The sequence below is a fragment of the Ovis canadensis genome, chromosome 14 (genome assembly GCF_042477335.2).
Source record: "Ovis canadensis isolate MfBH-ARS-UI-01 breed Bighorn chromosome 14, ARS-UI_OviCan_v2, whole genome shotgun sequence".
In the NCBI taxonomy this organism is placed as follows: domain Eukaryota; kingdom Metazoa; phylum Chordata; class Mammalia; order Artiodactyla; family Bovidae; genus Ovis; species Ovis canadensis.
The window spans coordinates 35299829-35321672 of record NC_091258.1 but is presented as its reverse complement, the minus strand read 5'-3'; the positions used below and the strand labels follow the sequence as shown (position 1 = coordinate 35321672).

Here is a 21844-nt window from a genome sequence, read left to right as displayed (position 1 = left end):
GGCTCCCTGCATTGGGAGCGAGGAGTCTTAGCCACGGGACCGCCAGGGAAGTCCCAATTTACTATTTCTTTTTAAATAAGAAAGACCAAGGTAGAGCAAAACAGGCAGAAGGACAGGAAGGAATGAGGAGCTTTATTCTGAAGCTATAGCCAAGAAGATGGCAACAAAATCTTCCGGTGGAAATAAGGGGGCAACGGCAGACATACATCAGGATCTCAGAGGAGGCAGTGTGGCCAGGAAACTCAAGGTGGGAGCTGTCAGCACAAACCTGGGAAATTTTTAAAGACCTGGGAATGACTGAGGTCTCCCAGGGGAACAGCACAAACCCAGAAGGAAACCCGAAGCCACTTCTTGAGTCACAGACAAAGGCTCGGCAAAGGAGAACTTTGAGGTGGAAAACCAGGAGAGTGTATGACTGCCAAAGCCAGGAAGAGAGGAGTATTTCAAGAAAGATGGACGCGCCAACTATGTCAGCTTCCCCCAAGAGACCAAGCGACGTGGGGAAAAATTATCCACTAGCATGAAGATCACTGATGACAATGACCGGGGTCATTTCAACAGAGTGAGGGGGACCAGAGCCTGATGGGAGTCAGCTGGGGAGCAAAGAGGAGGTGGCAGAGATGGCATCTGTCTATTGCCATGGTTTTGCTATGACAGGGAAGAGAAAAATGGACTTGATGCAGGGGAATGCTAGACCACGGGACGACTTTTGACAATGGAAGAGAAAAAAGTACGCTAGGGTTTGTCAGCGTACTCATGGGAATGATACGGGAAGAACAGGATGGTACAGAAGACAGGGTGACTGACTACAGGAGCCAAGTCACTGAGTGTCTTGAGCAGGGGCATATCTAATGGAGGAAGGAAATTCAGGAAAGGTTTATTTGAGTAAGAGACCTGGAGGATGAGAAGGATCTGCCAGGTACGGAGTTGGGGGAAAGAGAATGCCTTGAAGGGGAAGGACTGAAGTCCTGGGCTCTTGAGGCCAAAGAAAAAGAGGCACGTGTGATCCATGGCAAGAGGAACAAGAGTTACCAGTGGGGAAAAAAAAACTTTTTAATACTTTCCCATGTCATTATTACTGTTATATTTTTAGTGTTGTTTTTAATGTTAAGGTATTTATATGTGATCCTCATGTGGTTATGTGAATTTCCCAGGTCTTTAGAGTTATAATTCCCCTGTGTTAAATATAACTTCATTAGTCTCTAGGCCCAGTCTGCACTGAACAATAGCAGCGAGAGTGTATGTATGTGTGTATTATTTCCAGGCTTCTTCCTCTCTCAGTCCCAGTGGGAGTATGCTTCAAAACCAAGTTCCTGGGAACGATCTTCCTCTCCTTTCATGTTTTATACTAAGGATTATTTAAAGAACACTGGAATTGTTAAGAAAGTACGGAGAAACTTCCTTTTAATCACTGCTGCTAGCTAACTGTGCTTCCAGTATACTGGGGCCTCAGGGACCTTGCTCAGAGAGCAGCCAGTTTAGCAATAAAATTAGGGTTACTGCTCATGGCTCCAGAATGTTCTGTCTCTTGTTTATTGGATTATGCTGCACTCCTCATGGGCTGTGTAAACAGAAAGTATGTCTCTGTGTCTGTTGTTCTACTGGGATAAACGAGGTATAGAAGCCAGAATTCCTAAATGGATCCTGGCAGTCTCCGTGGCAGTGCACAGCGATGCCACCTAACCTGCTGCTTGTCACTTTGTAATCAGCATCTAACACAGGCACTCTGAGAAGCAGGGTAGTCCTACTACGCTTTCCTAGTCATTGTCCCACATTTAGACTTGAGTAATTCATCTCCCTTCTTTGTACTTCCTCAAACTTACTGCATCCCTTCTACTATGTCTTGCCTTCCTGATCAGGCAGAATAGAGTAGATAACGCTGTAGTGACAGAAAACCCTCAAATCTTGGTGGCTTCACCCAGTGATATTGATCACTTTACATATTATTTGTGGGCTGGCAGAGAATTACTGACCAGTAAAACAGTAACTCAGAGATCTAAGCAGCCAGCAGGTGGTTATGCCGAAAGGAAAAAGAGGGTTTGGCAGGGTCTGGCACTGCCAGTGAAAAACACTCCAGGCTAGAAGTGACGGCCGCCTTCTATCACTGGACAGAAACAGTCACATGTTTCATCCAAGATGAGAGGACCCGGAAGTGTAATTCTGCAGAGCTGGGTGATGGGGGAGGGGTGGAGAACCGTTTGGCAATCAGCTCTAGGGATCAGCACACATTCTGAACTAGTGATTCATTTCAGATTTTCATTGAACTGCCCCTCCTTCATCTCTGCAAACCCCCCTGAAACTCACTCATCTGCCTATTATTAAATTTACAATCTTATCTGAATGCAACTCTGTTTCTCTTTCCAGCTTATTCCAGAATTGCTGCTGTTGCTGTTCAGTTGCTAAGTTGTATTCGACTCTTTGTAACCCCAGGGACTGTAGCCCACCAGGCTCCTCTGTAAGTAATACATTTTAGAAGGATTTTTAAAAATATGTTTTATGAACTAATGCTATATGAGAAATTAGTAACAAGATATTCAGACAATAGGGTCATAGTTTCATACAAAGAAAAATAGTATATGTGCAAATACAGAAAAGAGGATTTGGAGAAAAACAAGAGCCAAAATTTTCTGGTAGTTATCTCTGGGTAATGCACTTGGATGTAAGTTTAATTTTTTTCTTTAGACATCTGAACAATTTTCAAATTTTCAAAAATAGATGCAGAATACTTCTTAAATCAGAAAAGATGTTACATTTGAAAATTCTTAATTTCAAATAGCTAATTCTTAATTTCAAATAATACGACACCTCTTGTATGTGCCAGGTTCTTCTTGATGACTCTAAATTTTCAAAATATTTCAAGATATCTTCTGCTGCTGCTGCTGCTAAGTCACTTCAGTCGTGTCCAACTGTGCAACCCCACAGACAGCAGCCCACCAGGCTCCCCTGTCCCTGGGATTCTCCAGGCAAGAGTACTAGAGTGAGGTGCCATTGCCTTCTCTGCAAGATATCTTCTGGTACTGTCTAAATCTGACTTGGTATGTTGCTCAATGCTCTAGGAAATTTTGATTTTACCACAAGGAATACAAATAACTAACTAATTTTGTCATAATCTCCAAAAATGCAGGAGAAAACTTCTCCAAACCTCAATCTAAATGTCCTCTCTTACTATTTATGATGTAATTAGATGAGTGCTTGACACATAAAAGTGCCATGAAGTGCTTGTTAAATTTTTCTTTAAAGACAACAATGGGTAAAGAAATGAACATTAAATACTGTAATTCAAGAAATGAACATTAGATGAATTTGGGAAAAGAAATGAACATTAAATAATTTAATATTAATTCACTCCATCAAACAAATAATCCACTTTCCATTCTGGACAGGTACCAGTAGAACATCAGGTATCACACAGTAATTTGGAACACCTGTTGGCAGATTTTCAAATACGTTAGAATTTTTGGTTGTTATTTAACCCCATTAAAGTTTTTCCAGGGAGGGTACAGTTATGTAATTATAATATTAGCAGTTATCTGGTCACATAATACATTCCTTAAGATCTATAAAAGATTCTATGACATAAATGATGATTATATATTAAAGAGTTTAGTAAGTATTTGGGAAGGTATTTTTTTAATAGAAGAATAGTTGATTTACAATATTGTGTTAGTTTCAGGTATACAGCAAAGTGATTCAGTTATATATATATATATATATGTATATATATATATATATATATGTTATATGCGTTCTTTTTCAGATTGTTTTCCAATATAGGCTATCATAAGATAGTTCCCTGAGCTATGCTCTGTGTCCTTGCTGTTTATTACAGTAGTGTGTATCTATTAATCCCAAATTCCTAATTTATCCCTCCCCTTATGGCAACCATAAGTTTGTTTTCTATGTCTGTCAGTCTATTTCTGTTTTGTAAACTGGAAAGGTATTTCAGATATAAGTTGCCAACATGCCAGACCTCTATCAATGGCTGAAAGATATGGAATGTTAGCTTCTCTGGAGCATAAGCTTTATTTTCTACCTATTTTAAACCATTATATAAAAATTCTCCTTCTTCTTCTCATATCAAGGGATGATTCTGAAAGAATTTCATCATATGGTGAAGTCAAGACATGGTATTGAATAAGGTACCAGTTCACAGGAGGCTCTCCTAAATGAAGACCAACGGAACTCAGCCTTTCCTAGAGTGAAATAAAATTTAAAATCTTCAAGTGACCTGGGAAATGGACTTCATTTAAGTGCCAGGACACTCTGATTTCATGGGAGTATATTTCTAATCTGGCTGTTAATAAATTTTGCCAGTTAACACTTTTTTTTTGCACTCTATAGAAATTCACGCTATATCAATCACAATATTTTCTACATGATTTTCGCTGTAAATTACTTATGACTTGGCAGCCATCCCAGGACAAATGGGCTAGACACTTATTTGGTCCAGCCCCCGACTGCAAGATGCTGAGCTGTCTCCCAGAGTAGGCGGGCGGTCTTCCCAAGGCACTGCCTGGGCCTTGCAGCAGCTCCCGCAAGGAGTCTTGTGAACACACTGCAAAGCGCACTCCACACTGAGACAACATGCCGGCTCACTCACTCATTCGGTAGCTCATTTTGAATTTATTTAAAATTTACTGCATATTTATTCGTACCAAACACTGTATAAAGTGCCATAAATATAATGATAAAAACGAGTTAGGTCCCATTTTATAGCATCTCATAGTTTAACAGTAGAAACAGAAATAGGAACCAACAGTTAGAGATCTCAGACTTATCACAACAGAAGTATGAATATACTACTATCGGAGCAGGGAATAAATGATTAGGAATGGAGTCCGGAAAATCCTTCCACAAACAAAATCGTTCTTTGTTGTGCGCATGTGCTCAGTCGTGTCTGACTCCTGTGACCCCCTGGACTGTAGCCCACCAGGCTCCTCTGTCCATGGGATTCTCTAGGCAAGGCTACTGGAGTGGGTTACCATGCCCTCCTCCAGGGGGTCTTCCCAACCCAGGGATGGAACTGCCACCCACATGGAAGATGGATTCTTTACCATCTGAGCAACCAGGGAAGCCCATATATGTGTGTGTATATATATACACACACACACATACTATATTTAGTATCTATTTATATACTATGAATCTAAACTATATACACTTCATTGTTGTTGTCTAGCTGCTAAGTTGTGTCTGATCCTTTGCAACCCCACGGACTGTAGCCTGCCAGGCTCCTCTGTCCGTGGGATTTCCCAGGCAAGAATACTGGAGTGGGGTGCCCTTTCCTTCTCCAGGGGATCTCTCTGACCCACGGATTAAACCCATGTCTCCTGCATTTCAGGCAGATTCTTTACCACTAAGCCACCAGAGAAGCACCATATAGTTCATTACGTATATGTATATACAGAGTGTTTTATTTATTCATTAATTACTTGTTTATTTAGTAAAACATATTTATTTTATAGTTTAGATTGTGTGTTGCTGTATTATGGTATATTAATGCATTTTAGAATGTGATACGTGCTATGGAGAAAAACAAACCCAAGTAAGTAGGATAGGAGTGTCAGGGCTGAATTTTACACAGGATGGGCAGAGGAGGCCTCTGATGAGGTGACATCTGAGCCAAGGAAGGCAAGAAATGAGCACACAAGCCCTGCAGACACCTGGGGGCAAAGAGAGTTCCAGGCTGAGGGAATATTAAGTGCAAAGGCCTTGGGGCAAGAGTGTGCTTGGTTTATTCTAGGAAGAGCTAGAATGCCAGAGTGGGAGGGGAGGGGCCAGGACAAGCAGGAAATGAGGGGAGAGAAGTCAGAGACAGGTTTTGCCCTGCTCTGTAAGTAACCACCAGGACTTAGGCTTTTTACTCTGAAAAGATGGGAAGCCATGAAGGGCTTTGAGCAAGAAAATCTAATGAGCTGATCCACTTATTTATTTATTTTTGATGGGGACGATTTCTAAGTCTTTACTGAATTTGCTACAACGTTGCTCCTGTTTTATCTTTTGGTTTTCTGGTCCCAAGGCATGTGGAAACCCACCTCCCTGACCAGGGCTCGAACCCACACCCCTGAATTGGAAGGCAAATGACTGGACCACCGAGGAAGCATGAGTTGATTTATGCTTTAAGAAGAAAGCTACTACTGATGCTGTGTTAAAACAAACTGGACATGGAGGCAAAAGAAATTAGGAAACCACTGCCACCACTCAAGAGAGGGAAACGGAGGCAGCTTTTGCCACGATGCACGTAGCAGAGGTAGTGAGAAGCGTTCTGACATTGAATATACTCTGAATATAACACAAGTGGGACTTCCTCGTATCAACAGAGACTGTCCTTAAGTAAGGTAAACTAAGGATGAGTAGATGCTCACCAGACAGAAAAGGGGCTGACGGTACTCTAGTCCCAGGGGACAAGAGACACAAGAGCATGAAAGGATGACAGGGCACAGTAGAGCCAAGAGCTAGTGAGAAAGTCTGACCGGAGTTGGAGGCTGGACACAATGTCAGGCAAAGCAGTGGAGACTAGACCAGCAGAGGTGATTTCGGACCACAGAATCAATGGCTTTGTAGCATATGCAGAGGAGTTTGGACTTGACCCCAGAGGCAAGAGAGACCCAGCCGAATTTACAAAGCAAGGAATGACAAGTCTGCCATATCTGGGGGCTTCCCTGGGGGCTCAGTTGGTAAAGAATCTGCCCGCAATGTAGGAGACCCAATGGCACAGTCCATGGAGTTGCAAAGAGTCAGACACGACTGAGCGACTTAACACACACACAACAAGGTACACAAAACAGGTTCAAAATATGCTTAAAAATTCAACTTCTTTAGGGCTTCCCTGGTGCAGTGGTAAAGAATCTGCCGGCCATATTTATCGGAACACAATTCTGATGGAGGTGGGGCCAGCAAAGGAAAGTACCAACTAGGAAACTCTTAAAACTGTGCAGGTGGAAGATGGCAAATGAGGACCTGAATTCACCCAGTGTTGCTGAGACTGGAAGAGAAGAAAACATCTGGGAGACAAATCCAATTTACTGTGTTCTTTATTGAGATTTTTCTGTTTATAAAATCAATTTAACCTACTCCCAGGGCTTCCCAGGTGGCACTGGTAGCCAAGAATCCACCTGCCAATGCAGGAGATGGGAGTTTGATACTTGGGTCAGGAAGATCCCCTGGAGCAGGAAATGGCAACCCACTCCAGTGTTCTTGCCTGGAGAATCCCATGGACAGAGGAGCCTGGTGGGCTACAGTCCACGGGTGCGCAAACAGTCAGACACAACTGAAGCGACTTTGCACATACGCAACCTATTCCAAAATAGAACTCTCTTTTTACCATTAATGTATTCTGTTAACTCTCAAAAAGAAAAAGTTTGAGATTCTGAAAAATTAGAACTGCCAGGGCCCAGGCAGTAAACAAGGTCTGGAAGCCATGAAGAGAAGCTGAGGGCTGCAAAGGCCTGATTTGAACAACAGGACCAGGGGTAATGGCAAGGCAGGAGAGAAGGGAATGCAAGGCAGGATCCCTGAAAACCTAAAAACCTGAAAACCTATCATTCTTGTGCTCCAAACCCCGTCATGTCTTCTCATCTCACTCAGAGTCATCACCAGTGTTCCCACTGTGGACAGCAAGTTCCTGCAGAATCGGGCCACCACGCTCCGATCTCATTTCCCTCTATGCCCTCCAACTCTCTCACTCCCCACCAGATGTTTCAGCCTCAGCTGCATGTCCTCAAACGTATCTTAGAGGCTTTGCTGTTAACTCTGTCCAGAAGCAACGAAGTGTTAAGTCGCTTCAATCATGTCTGACTCTTTGAGACCCTATGGACTATAGCCTGCCAAAAGGGTTCCTCTGTCCATGGGATTCTCCAGGCAAAAATACTAGTGTGGGTTGCCGTGCCCTCCTCCAGGGGATCTTCCAACCTAGGGATCAAACCGCTGTCTCCTGCATTGCAGGCAGATGCTTTACTACTGAGCCACCAGAGAGGCCCACCAAAGAAAGCACAGAACGAATGAAAATAACAGGGAATGCTAAGGAGGGTGGCATGTCTCTGGATAAGAGGGACAGACTTCCCATATCTGGAATCCAGAGGTTATTTTCAATGTAATTCACTGCCCTGTGCTCTGGAGTAAACCAAAAGCGGTCCTCTGGTTCTTCTGCTTGGCGTTTGTTACTGTTGCTGCTTTCTTTCATTGGTTTTCTCTATAGTCTTAATCAGAAAAAACAAAAGAAAAAACTTCTTTGAAGGCATTGTGAATTTGATCAAGGTATACCAGGAGGAAAGCGGTATAGCAGAAAGAGTCTGGGTCTTCAGAGTCAGAAAAACCTGGGATGAACTGCAGCTCTGTCTCTCAGATATGGAGCTTAGTCTGTCCTGATTTGTAAAAGAGGAAGTCAGTATCTCTGTCTCAAGCAATCGAAGCCTGAAGAAGGGAGGTTGCTGGAATCTGTAATTGTGGGATGAATGCAAGAGGCTGCTGTGTGGATGAAATGTGACAAGCGTTCAGAAAATGTTGAGCACAGTCCCTGGCACGCTGGCAGGAAGGGTCAATAAACAGACCCAATCTGGAAACTGCAGAAAGTCTTGTTTTGATGACTAGCAGCTGGGTTGGCATTCCTGTGGCTAGGACCTGTGTAAGGGACTCAGTGTCAGGGCTGAACTTTCTATTCACTCGTGTCATTAAAAAGTATTTTCACTTCATCGTTTAAGAGAAGAGATTTACTGGACTAAGGTTTGGTTGAAACACTCTATTATTACAAGGTGCACTTAAAGTGATTAGATATCGGTATCAGGTGTGTTGTGGGTCTTAGCAAGATAAAAGCCAAGTCTTGAGGGTTGTTCTGTTTGCCCTGGCGTCTCCTTTCCTGGTTCAGTGTATGTCTGGCTGAGAACACCTGGGCTAACCTTGGTGTTTAATTCTTTGTGCACAACTGCCATACAAAAGCTGAAGTGGGTCAGCGGCTGCTTTGTAACAATGCGTGTTATCGTGTACCAAAAAGTTCCTATCTATGAAAATATTAGCAAGGATTTAAGAACTGATTACATTTGGAGGGTTTACCTGTTTTAAGGGTACTTTTTCAAATTATTTTTTTTTCCTGATTACCAAAGAATACATGATCATTTAGATAATTTGGAAAACTAGAAAAGCTCAAAAGAGAAACGTCTACCAGTGTGGGGTATAACATTTCTATATAAACCCTGTAGACTATTACAGATACCACCTCCCTAGGGAGGAGCAAACAAAATTCAAATCACACCAAATATTATTATACGTCGTGCTGTTTTTTAAATGAACTAGGGACTTCCCTGGTGGTCCAGTGGCTTTGTGCTCCCAATAGAGGGGACCCAGGTTCGATCCCTGATTAGGGAACTAGATCCCACATGCTGCAACTAAAGATCCTGCATGCTGCAAGCAGGACCTGGCACAGCCAAATAATAAATAAATATTTACTAAAAATAAATATAAAGAACTAATGCCTACAGTAATTCATTCATCCACTCAAACAAACTAATTAAATACCTACTAGGAGCCAGGCCTTGTATATATCATAGTGCAGAGAATAAGAGAGAGGAGCATGAAAAAACATCATTACAACTCAGTTCAGTTCAGTTCAGTTGCTCAGTCGTGTCCAACTCTTTGCAACCCCAAGAACTGCAGCATGCCAGGCCTCCCTGTCCATCACCAACTCCCAGAGTTCACCCAAACCCATGTCCATCGAGTCAGTGATGCCATCCAACCATCTCATCCTCCATTGGCCCCTTCTCTTCCTGCCCTCAATCTTTCCCAGCATCAGGGTCTTTTCCAATGAGTCAGCTCTTCGCATCAGGTGCCCAAAGTATTGGAGTTTCAGTTTCAACATCAGTCCTTCCAATGAACACCCAGGACTGATCTCCTTCAGAATGGACTGGTTGGATCTCCTTGCAGTCCAAGGGACTCTCAAGAGTCTTCTCCAACACCACAGTTCAAAAGCATCAATTCTTTGGTGCTCAGCTTTCTTTACAGTCCAACTCTCACATCCATACATGACCACAGGAAAATCCATAGCCTTGACTAGACGGACCTTTGTTGGCAAAGTAATGTCTCTGATTTTCAATATGCTATCTAGATTGGTCATAACTTTCCTTCCAAGGAGTAAGCGTCTTTTAATTTCATGGCTGCAATCACCATCTGTAGTGAATTGGGAGTCCAGAAAAATAAAGTCTGACACTATTTCCACTGTTTCCTCATCCATTTCCCATGAAGTGATGGGACCGGATGCCATGATCTTCGTTTTCTGAATGCTGAGCTTTAAGCCAACTTTTACACTCTCCTTTTTCACTTTCATCAAGAGGCTCTTTAGTTCTTCTTCACTTTCTGTCATAAGGGTGGTGTCTGAGGCTGCATATCTGAGGTTATTGATATTTCTCCCAGCAATCTTGATTCCAGCTTGTGCTTCCTCCAGCCCAGCATTTCTCATGATGTTCTCTGCATATGAGTTAAATAAGCAGGGTGACAATATACAGCCTTGACATACTCCTTTTCCTATTTGGAACCACTCTGTTGTTCCATGTCCAGTTCTAACTGTTGCTTCCTGACCTGCTTACAGGTTTCTCAAGAGGCAGGTCAGGTGGTCTGGTATTCCCATGTCTTTCAGAATTTTCCACAGAATATTGTGATCCACACAGTCGAAGGCTTTGGCATAGTCAATAAAGCAGAAATAGATGTTTTTCTGGAACTCTCTTGCTTTTTCCATGATCTGGCGAATATTGGCAGATGTTGATCTCTGGTTCCTCTGCCTTTTCTAAAACCAGCTTGAACATCTGGAAGTTCACAGTTCATGTATTGCTGAAGCCTGGCTTGGAGAATTTTGAGCATTACTTTACTAGAGTGTGAGATTAGTGCAATTGTTTGAGCATTCTTTGGCCTTGCCTTTCTTTGGAATTGGAATGAAAACTGACCTTTTCCAGTCCTGTGGCCACTGCTGAGTTTTCTAAATTTGCTGGCATCTTGAGTGCAGCACTTTCACAGCATCATCTTTCAGGATTTGAAATAGCTCAACTGGTATTCCATCACCTCCACTATCTTTGTTTGTAGTGATGCTTCTTAAGGCCCACTTGACTTCACATTCCAGGATGTCTGGCTCTAGATGAGTGATCACACCATCCTGATTATCTGGGTCGTGAAGATCTTTTTTGTACAGTTCTTCTGTGTTTGCCTTGGAAACGAACAGAGATCATTCTGCTGTTTTTGAGACTGCATCCAAGTACTACATTTCGAACTCTTTTGTTGACTATGATGGCTACTCCATTTATTCTAAGGGATTCCTGCCCACAGTGATAGATATAATCATTACAATAACTTCAGATAATTAAAGTACACATGAAGTACTACAGGCACACACGAGGGAGCAGAGACAACCCTCTGGGCTACAGAGGTGTCAAGGAAGCATCCTACAGGAGATGACATGTGAACTGTTAAGGAACAGGTAATGCGGAAACTCACCAAGTAAAGGAGATGGAGAAGATGTAACAGGAAGACCCAAAATATAACACAGAGTGTGTACCTAGTCGCTCAGTCATGTCCGACTCTGCAATCCCATAGACTCTAGCCCGCCAGGCTCCTTCGTCCATGGGATTTTTCAGGCGAGAATACTGGAGTGGGTTGCCATTGCCTTCTCCAGGGGATCTTCCTGACCCAAGGATGGAACCCGAGTCTCCTGTGTCTCCTATATTGCAGGTGGATTCTTTACCCACTGAGCCACCGGGGAAGCCCCAAAGCACTGACAGGTAGTGACAAAACTCGGCGTGGGTAAAAAGGTAAAAGAGCAGGGAAGACAAGGCTGGAAATGCAGGAGCCAGGCAATGGACCGCCAGGGATGTGAAGCAGGAAGCTGACAGGCTCAGATTTATGTTTTGGTTAAAAAATTTAAAAAATTTTAAAACGTGTTTACTTCAGCTTAGAGGATTAAGAAAAAGGGGCAAAGAGGAAAACTAGAACAATCCAAAAAAGGACTGATCAGGTGACAGATGGTGAAGTTCTAATGACAAGGGAGATGATACATGATGTCCTGGAAGTCAGGAGACCTGGGATTCTGGATGGGTAAAGCTCATTCGTTTCTCTCTTCTTTCCATGGTTACTGATAATCAACAATGTGACGACAAGCTTACACTGGATGCTGGAGAAACCAAGACGATGTGGCCCAGTTCTTACACATCAAGAGCTAACATCCTCATAGGAAAGAAGAGGTGAAAAGGGGCTATTTTTATTTCCCAGCGTGCCTTCCTCTCCTTCTTTGGTGTTAACAGGGCTCTAATTTCCCTTTGGGAAAACCCCCCATCTCTGACCTGCCACCCCTGCAGTTTGAGTGAGAATGGTCATACTCCAACCCTACCCCACAAGCAGGTGAGGCAACTGGCCAGGCAGACAGAAGCATCTTAATACCCTGAACACAAGAACTGATTCGGGGAGAGAAAGACACCTCTAGCCAGGACAACAAAATCACGCCTGGGGGAATCAGAACCAGGAAAGAAGACATCACCACCTTCTTCTGAGATCCTATGGGCTTAAGACCACCCACTCCCAGGGCTGTCAGAGCTCTTTTATACCATCAGGGGAGCGCCTATCTAGCATAAAGTCACCAGAGAAAAGCCAAACCAAGAAACAGGGAAAAAGAGTGATCCAATGACGCCTTTCGAGAAACTGGATTCGGCTGTGTGCTTATCCTTGACATCTAAGTTGTCAGTCAATAAATTCCCTTTTCTGCCACAATGAGTTTGTTTGTGATTTTGCCAGTTATAATTGAAAGAGTGCTGACCAATTCAGGGGAGAGACACAGAATTCTATAACTGCAATACAATGTGAGGGGTACAATCAAGGTATATATATGGTACAAGGAGCACAGGGGCAAATGCAATCAATTCTATTTGGAGGTAAGGTAAGTTAAAGAAACGTTCACAAAGGAGGTGATGCTTCAGTGAAGTCCTGAAGAATTAGTCATCTGGCAAAAGGATAAGAGACGAAAGAAGATTCTGTACAGAAGAAACAGAAGCAGAGGGAAGGAAGTAGGGAAAAACATGGAACGTTTGGGAAGAAAAGACAGTCCACTATTCTAAAGCACTAAGTTCACAGCAGAAACACTGTGCAGGAACTTACATGTTCTGGGGGTGAATCAATGGGTGACCAAAGCAGACCTTTAACCTCTCATTTCATCTCTCTAGACCACAGTTGCTTCGTAGGTAAAATAAGGTAGATCAAGGGAAAAAAATCAATGGAAATTGACAAATATTAAAAGACCTTACCTGCTGATAGAATTCATCGTCTTTGGGGGTCAGGTAGGGAAGCCATGTGTCTTCAAGCTCTTCAAGAAGCCTCAGTTTCTGTTTAAAAATAATAATGATTATAGATGACTAAATTATAAAGAGACCCAAAATATAGGACAATGTCTTCTTTTTTTTTAACTTTTTATTTTGCATTGGAGGTATAGCCAATTAACAAACAATGTGAAAGTTTCAGGTGAACAGCGAAGAGACTCAGTCACACATATACATGTATCCATTCTCCCCCCAAACCCCCTCCCATCCAGGCTGACAATGCCTTATTTTTCTAATAAGAGAATACCCTCCAAAAGTTAGCCAACTTAAAGCGTATACATTTTAGAGGATAAAGCTAGCCAAAAGTCAGTTATAAAATGTATCAACTTTATTACATGCATTTAAATTACATCATATAAAATATTAACTTAGAAATAATTATTTTATTCACTCTCACATTTCAGGAAGCAATGCGCTTCACTCTTTAATACCAGGATCTTTTTTTTCATTACTAGAGTCATCTTTTGAGTCATGTAATACAGTTTTCCAGAACAAACCTTCCTATCTGTAAAAACTGCCTGAGACAGCAGTTTGTAAATCCTTACTTTCACTGAAAATACCCAACTAAGCCACAAGGATCCAGGGTCAAGGTATATGAATTATTTGTTCATCCTGTAAAAATTTGAGATCGTATCCACTTTCATATTACTTTTTAAAAGTAATCTTTTATCTCTAGAATAATTACTAAACCTATGTTGAGCATCTTTGCCTCTTTTCTTTTCCAACTGGATAAATCTTTTCAAGCAACCACAACTAGCACTCATGAGGCTATTTCAAGATACCATGTCTTTCCCAAACAGTACTAGGCCGTTCGAACAAAGTAACTAAGAGAGGATCCCATATTATAATGTATTTTATAAGGAATCAAATACATCTAAGATGACACCTTTCTTATGAGGGATTTTTTCAAAGAATATCTGACCTTATATTCAAGCATATATTTCACTTTCATGCATTGGAGAAGGAAATGGCAATGCACTCCAGTGATCTCGCCTGGAGAATCCTATGGATGGGGGAGCCTGGTGGGCTGTTGTCTACGGGGTCGCACAGAGTCAGACACGACTGATGTGACTTAGCAGCAGCAGCAGCAGCAGCAGCACATAAATAGCATGTATATATGTTTATTATATATGTATGTGTGTATATATATATGTATATATATGCATGTGGTGTTGGAGAAGATTCTTGAGAGTCCCTTGGACTGCAAGGAGATCCAACCAGTCCATCCTAAAGGAAATAAGTCCTGAATATTCATTGGAAGAACTGATGCTGAAGGTGAAGCTCCAATACTTTGGCCACCTGATGCGAAGAACTGACTCATTGGAAAAGACCCTGATGCTGGGAAAGACTGAAGGCAGGAGGAGAAAAGGACAACAGAGGATGAGATGGTTGGATGGCATCACCAACTCGATGGACATGAGTTTGAGTAAGCTCCGGAAATTGGTGATGGACAGGGAAGCCTGGCTTGCTGCAGTCCATGAGGTCGCAAAGAGTCAGACACGACTGAGCAACTGAATTGAAATGAACTGATGTTTATTGATGCTTTCAAACTGTGGTGCTGGAGAAGACTCCTGAGAGTCAGTTCTCTGGAGAACAAAGAGATCAAACCAGTCAGTCTCAAGGGAAATTAACCCTGAATATTCGTTTGAAGGACTTTTGCTGATAATTGAAACTCCAGTATTTTGATATCTGATGTGAACAGCTGACTCATTGGAAAAGCCTCTGATGCTGGGAAAGATTGAGGACAGAAGGAGAAGAGGGCATCAGAGGATGAGATGGCTGAAGGGCATCACCGATGCAACGAACATGAACTTGGGCAAACTTCAGGAGATGGTGAGGAACAGAGAAGCCTGGTGTGCTGCACTCCATGAGGTCACAAAGAGTTGGACATGACTGGGCGACTGAACAACAACAATGTGTATAGAGACACACAGACACACAGAAATCATCTGGACGCTACAGAAATTTTCTAAAGGCCAAAAAAACAGAAAAGGCAGAAACAACTGATTTTCAAATAAAACTGCAATGCAATGCATATTCAGGCTGTTATCAGCCACTGAGGCACAATTATAAGCATTAGAAAATGGTATATCTTACTCTGGTTTAATGCAGCGCTAAGCCCTAAAGCAGGACTTGGAGAACACAAACTAGACTTTAGCCTCAACCCACCCCAGCAGGCACTGTCTTTACACAGTGGACAACCTGCTCAACCAGACAGAGGGGCCCTGAGAATCATCTTCCCCCATGTCTGCACAGCCTTCTCTCACTAACCCGTCATCGAGTGCACATGTGCTAAGTCGCTTCAGTTGTGTCCAAGTCTTTGCAACCCCATGGACTGTACCCACCAGGCGCCTCTGTCCATGGGATTCTCCAGACAAGAATAATGGAGTGGGTTGCCATGCCCTTCTCCAGGGGATCTTCCTGACCCGGGGATCGAACCCACATCTCCTGTGGCTCCTACACTGCAGGCAGATTCTTTACTGCTGAGCCACCAGGGAAGCTCTGAGTCACAGAGTAGTCCAGAGCAAACAACCTATTGGGCAGAACTCTAGTTATTTCCAAATCGTTTGTATAATTATTCAAAGTGGATAGAGAGAGAGAGGAAAAAAAAAAGAGGAAACAGAAAAATAGCAACCACTTGACCTAAGAGAGACAAAACAGTAAATTTACTCTTATGCAAAATTGTAGCCCGGCTATCTAATGAAACTTTCTACTTTGTCTAATGCTAATCTAAAAGTAGCTTTTCATTTGTGATAATAAGACTGGCTTACCAGTTAAAATGGGGCTTCCCTGATGGCTCAGTGGTAAAGAATCTGCCTGCTACCACAGGAGATGAGGGTTCGACCCCTGGCCTGGGACAATCCCCTGGCGAAGGAAATGGCAACTCACTCCAGTATTCTTGTCTGGGAAATCCCACGGACAGGGGAGCCTGGCAGGCTACACTCCATGGAGTCGTCCAAAGAGTCAAGAAACGCCTTAGAGACTAAATGACAACAACCACCAGTTAAACTATGAAGAGTTTTACTTTATGAAAGACCTATCATACTAACACAAAAACACTGGTTTAGATAAATCACTGATCAAGTGGTTTATCTGTTTTCTACACTAGCCATTATTTGAGACACAGAAAGAACTAATGACGTTTCCATGCCTATACTTGTATTTTTATGAACTCCATCACAAACTTAATCAAAACCTATACCTCAATTTTCACTTCAAGCTCAGGAAAGCCTGCATTTTCCTATGACTCTTTTACCAGTCCTTTCTACAGACAGAACATTTAAACGCCCAAAAAAAAAAAAAGTTTTAATGTTTAAAAATGCTTAAAAGCCTTGAATGATGGAAATGCACATGATATCTCAGACCCTGAGATGGCTCCACCTTACAAATACCACCTTAAAACCTCTTCAGGAGAACCCAAAAAGCTAATCTGTATACACGAAGGAACACAACGATACAGATTTCTATTAGGAATTACGTATTCCACCTTGACCAGATTAAACAGCAAGAGACCTGGCCCAACGAAGAACAAGCACCCCTGGAGGATGAAATTCTGTTTATAATTACTGTTTATACTTGTTTCTACTTCAGTTGAATTATTATAAAAAAACAATCAGCTCAGTTGAGGTCCAGTGTGTCAGACAGACATAAAACATTATAACCTGGAAGGCTGTATTGAGACGATAAAATTCTTTTTTATATAACGATAGAAGTCTATATTCATCTCAAATTCTGCTCCTCCCCCTCCCTTTTCCTTCTGGCAACCATACGTTTCTTTCCTAGGACTGTGAGTCTATTCTGTTTGTAAATCACTTCCCTTAGGTCATTTTTTTTAAGATTCCATATCTAAGTCATATCATGTGATATCTGTCTTTCTCTACCTGACTTACTTCACTTAGTATTATAATTTCTAGGTCTATCCATGTTGCTGCAAATGGCATTATTTCATTCATTTAACGGCTCAGTAATACTCCATTGTATATAAGGACCACATCTTTATGCATTCCTCTGTGGACGGACACTTAGGTTGCTTTCATGTCTTGGCTACTATAAGTAGTGCTGCTATGAACACTGGGGTGCACGTGTCCAAAAGGATAAAATTCTACAAGAATATCCCTAGCATAGAGCAAGCAGAATATAAGTGGTCTTCCTCCCCTGGGAATTTTAACACTGTGAGTATTGTTATATCTCTATGACAGGAGAGAACAGGGTCGAGAAACCATTCAACTTAAGGCCACATAGATGAAAGCTGCTCTATACATCAACATTCACAACCTGTAATTCTACTGATTAACTAATGAAATCAATTATAAATGATTGATTTATAACTTAAATCAATAACTTAAGTTGATAAATCACCATTTATCAACTTAAAAAGAAGTTTTGGGCATATTTGCCTTGGTGAACTCAATCAGGAATGATTATTAAACTGCTTATGAACATCACATATTTCTTAAAAATTAACATTGCTTTAAGAAGAGGCAAAGTCACTACAGGCAGAACAATGGAGAAACAAGCCTTCTCATACTCAGGAATGCAAAACAGCACAATCTCAATGCACGGCAACAGACAATTCCTATCAAAATTCAAATCTATTCCCTTTGACACCCAAATCCTACTTCTAAAGATTTTTTTTTATGGGTACCATGTTCAGAAGAATGTACGTACACCAGATCACAATTGGCAGAACAGAAGCTTGGAAACATACTAAAAGCCACTTAACTGTATGCTTTGAAAGGTTGAATTTTATGGTGCGTAAATTAACTGAAAAAAAAAAAAAAGATTAGAAACAATGCCAGTGTATGTCCATAGAGGACGGTTAAATAAATGGTGGTACATCCACACAACGAATACAACACAACAATCAACAAGAATGAGGAGGCTCCCTTTAGTGAAATAAACAGCTTTCCAGGAGACCTCAGGAAGTAAAAGGCAAGGGACAGACCATCTGCTTGTATTTGCGTAAAGAAATGTAAAGGATTTGTGACAGACTATTTAAGTGGTTCTCTCTCGGGGACAAGGGCTTCCCGGGTGGCTCAGTGGTAAAGAATTCACCTGCAATGCAGGAGATGCGCAGGAGACATGGCTTTGATCCCTGGGTTGGAAAGACCCCCTGGAGGAGGAAATGGCAACCCATTCCAGTATCCTTCCCTGGAGAATGCCATGGCAGAGGAGCTTGGCGGGCTACAGTCCGTGGGGCCACAGAGTCACACGTGACTGAGCGACTGAGCAAGCACCACACATGCTCTCAGGGACAGGGGTGGGAAACGACAACTAGAAGGGACCCCGGAGAGAGCAAGACGATACGGAAGATTTCCTTCTGTATTGTTTTGATTTCTGAACTCTGTAAACACATTGCTTATTCAACAGATTTGCAATTATCAACTCAAGTATTTGTTGCCATTCAGCCGCTAAGTGGTGTCCAACTCTTTGCGACCTCATGGACTGCAGCACGCCAGGCTTCCCTGTCCTCCACTATCTCCACTACCTCTTGGAGTTTGCTCAAGTATATTAGCAATTAATTCTTTACGTGGAATTCAATATAAAGATGAATACAATGTGATTTGGGGCTTTATTTTAGAAAGTGCAGATATTGGTGATGCATGATAAAGTATTTCAGAGGGAGACTCGCAGACGAGCACAGCAGAGTGAAGAGGGGAAAGAAAAACAGCTCTGACAATTTCTTTGTGTCAACTGTCAAGCAGTTGGTAAACAGACACAATATTCAAATGCACTCTGGAGTGGAGGCAGAAGCGGCTCCTGTGTGACTGTCAGATCTGGCTAACGGCTGCTCCTCAGCCTGAGATACAGATAAATACACACAGCTGGGCCCTCCAGCACACTGCTCTGCTCACAGGCGTCTCTGCTGTCACCCTAGTGTTAAATACATCAAGCAGCTCACAAATGTCACATAGAAAGCCAGAGGGAGAACAAAGCTGGCTCTCCCACTTGCAGGAGGAGCATGTCAAGCCCGTTCCATGGGGGCTACACCCATCTATCTCCACAGCTCCTGCAAGGAAAGAATAGCTACACACAGCCCTTAGGTAAATCATGGGTGCGTCTGTGCTCAGTCACATCTGACTGTTTGTGACCCTATGGACTATAACCCACCACGCTCCTCTGTCCACAGGATTTCCCAGGCAAGAATACTGGAGTGTGTTGACAGTTCTTACTCAAGGGGATCTTCCCAACCTGGGGATCAAACTCTCATCTCCTGTGATACTGACATTGGCAGACAGGTTCTTTACCACTGCATCAGCTGGGAAGCCCATGCTGCTGCTGCTGCTGCTGCTGCTGCTGCTGCTGCTGCTGCTGCTGCTGCTGCTGCTGCTAAGTCGCTTTAGTCATGTCCAACTCTGTGCGATCCCATAGATGGCAGCCCACCAGGCTCCCCCATCCCTGGGATTCTTCAGGCAAGAACACTGGAGTGGGTTGCCATTTCCTTCTCCAATGCATGAAAGTGAAAAGTGAAAGTGAAGACACTCAGTTGTGTCTGACACTTAGTGACCCCACGGACTACAGCCTACCAGGCTCCTCTATCCATGGGATTTTCCAGGCAAGAGTACTGGAGTGGGGTGCCATCGCCTTCTCCGGGGAAGCCCATATCACAGCTCAAAACCATAAAGGCTGAATGTTAAAAACTTTATCCCTAGTAAGATTCTGACTCACTGTGAAAAACTAACTTGTATCTGAGTTTCCGTATCTTATCAAATAGGCATACAGTTTGCAAATCTTACAATAATTACATAGAAAGATTAGCTAGATCATGACTCGTAATGGGAAGGTGTATCTCACCTACAAATGAAGTGTATTTTCCCACTGCTATCTCTTTGGCTTCATCAGATTATGCAAACAGCTCTTCTTCATACATTTTTCATTTTCCACATAATTTTTACACTAGGAATCATACTTCGTCAGGTTCAGTAAAAAATAAACTTTATCTGAGTCTTCAAGATACAATCACAAATAAAAGTTTATGAAAGTTCAATATAAAAATAATCACCTAATCTTCTGAGGGTCTCAAATAATAAGTGGGAAAACTGACTGAGTGCTTCGGCAGGGCCTGCATGAGAAAGGAAAGCCTCCCTGAGGAAGACTCTTCAAAACTAATACCAGAAAGGCAAGTGAGAAGTAGCTAAGCCAAAAGAAGTATAAATAAATATTTCATGTATCCATCTGACATGTTTGTTTTAAAAAGAAAAAGTATCTCACCAAAGAGCATTCAAGAGACTTCCCTGGAGGTCCAGTGGTTAAGACTCCAGGCTCCCAGTACAGGGGACACAGGTTCAATCCACGGTCAGGGAACTAGTTCCCTCATGTACCATGGTGCGGACAACAGTGGAATTTGCATCCTGACTCTATCATTTCCTACATGCAGTTCCACACCTGAATCAACCTCTCCAAACCTCACTTTACTTATCTATAAAAAACCCTGTTTCACAGGGTACTGTGAAGATTAAATAAAATTAATCATATATTAGTGCATTTTAGAAATTATAAACTATGCAGCTATCAGGCAAATAGTATTCAAATGGAGGAAGGGTCCACAACAAAATGGGAGCACCTAAGAAGCCTGTTAGTTTTAACACGAGTACTATGGGCCTACAAGTATGATTTGGGACTAGTTTCTTATCTCCCCGTGACACATATATGAAGCAGTACATACAGAGATCTAAGAATGTCGCCAAGCACATAAAAAACCCTCAATACACTTTGGCAACCACTTGCTACTATCATTTACCCATTTCTGAAAAGGACAATTTCATTTATTACTTGTGAACTATCTACAAGCAATTCTGTGTATAACCCATCAAATGCCATAGATCAATGCCACGTAAGAAATTCAGACACTTATTTTCCTGCACAAACTACAGCAGAACTGTCTAAAAACACTCCATGAAACTTTATATATATTAAATGCCTCAATTAACCACAGTGGTGATAAAAATAAAAATTGCTGTGAAATTTTAGAACAGATGAAAAAACAAAGCCTCATCCAGAGACATAAAGTGACTGGCAAGAAATTACACTACTGGTCACAACTCATAATCTCATTTCCTAAGTATAAAGGTCATTTCCACTATACTACATCACACAACCCTAAGATTAGAGAAATCTGATCTTTCAAGAAATGTTCGATTTTTCACTATTAAAATTAACAAAAAAAACATATATAAATGCAAACACTTTAAACAATTTTAATTAACATCCATACTACTTTTAAAATTTAAAACCAATGCTACTTTAAAAATTTTAAACCAATGCTTATAATCACTACTTTTGGACTCTCAAGTCCTCACGGCTTTGGTAGTTCTACAGTGCTTTCAAAAATTTTGTTTTTTAATCATTTCTTGTTCAGTTTCTAATAATGGGAGCCTATGCTATACTAGACTAAAAATCTAGTCACAGTTTAAAAAAAAAAAACATAAACCACAAAGCAGGACAAATTCTCAGGAAGATTCTGCCTCAGTAGTGGTACAAAGTTAGCCCTTGACTACTGCTCT

General features: G+C 41.9%; 1 protein-coding gene across 1 annotated transcript in view; it reads right to left on the bottom strand.

The window, feature by feature from the left end:
* Nucleotides 1–21844, bottom strand: part of FTO (FTO alpha-ketoglutarate dependent dioxygenase) — a 427202-nt gene that overhangs the window by 304960 nt on the left and 100398 nt on the right. The window contains exon 2 of the mRNA XM_069549854.1: nt 13269–13346. Coding sequence (XP_069405955.1) covers nt 13269–13346 — 78 coding nt within the window. The remainder of the gene's footprint in view (nt 1–13268; nt 13347–21844) is intronic.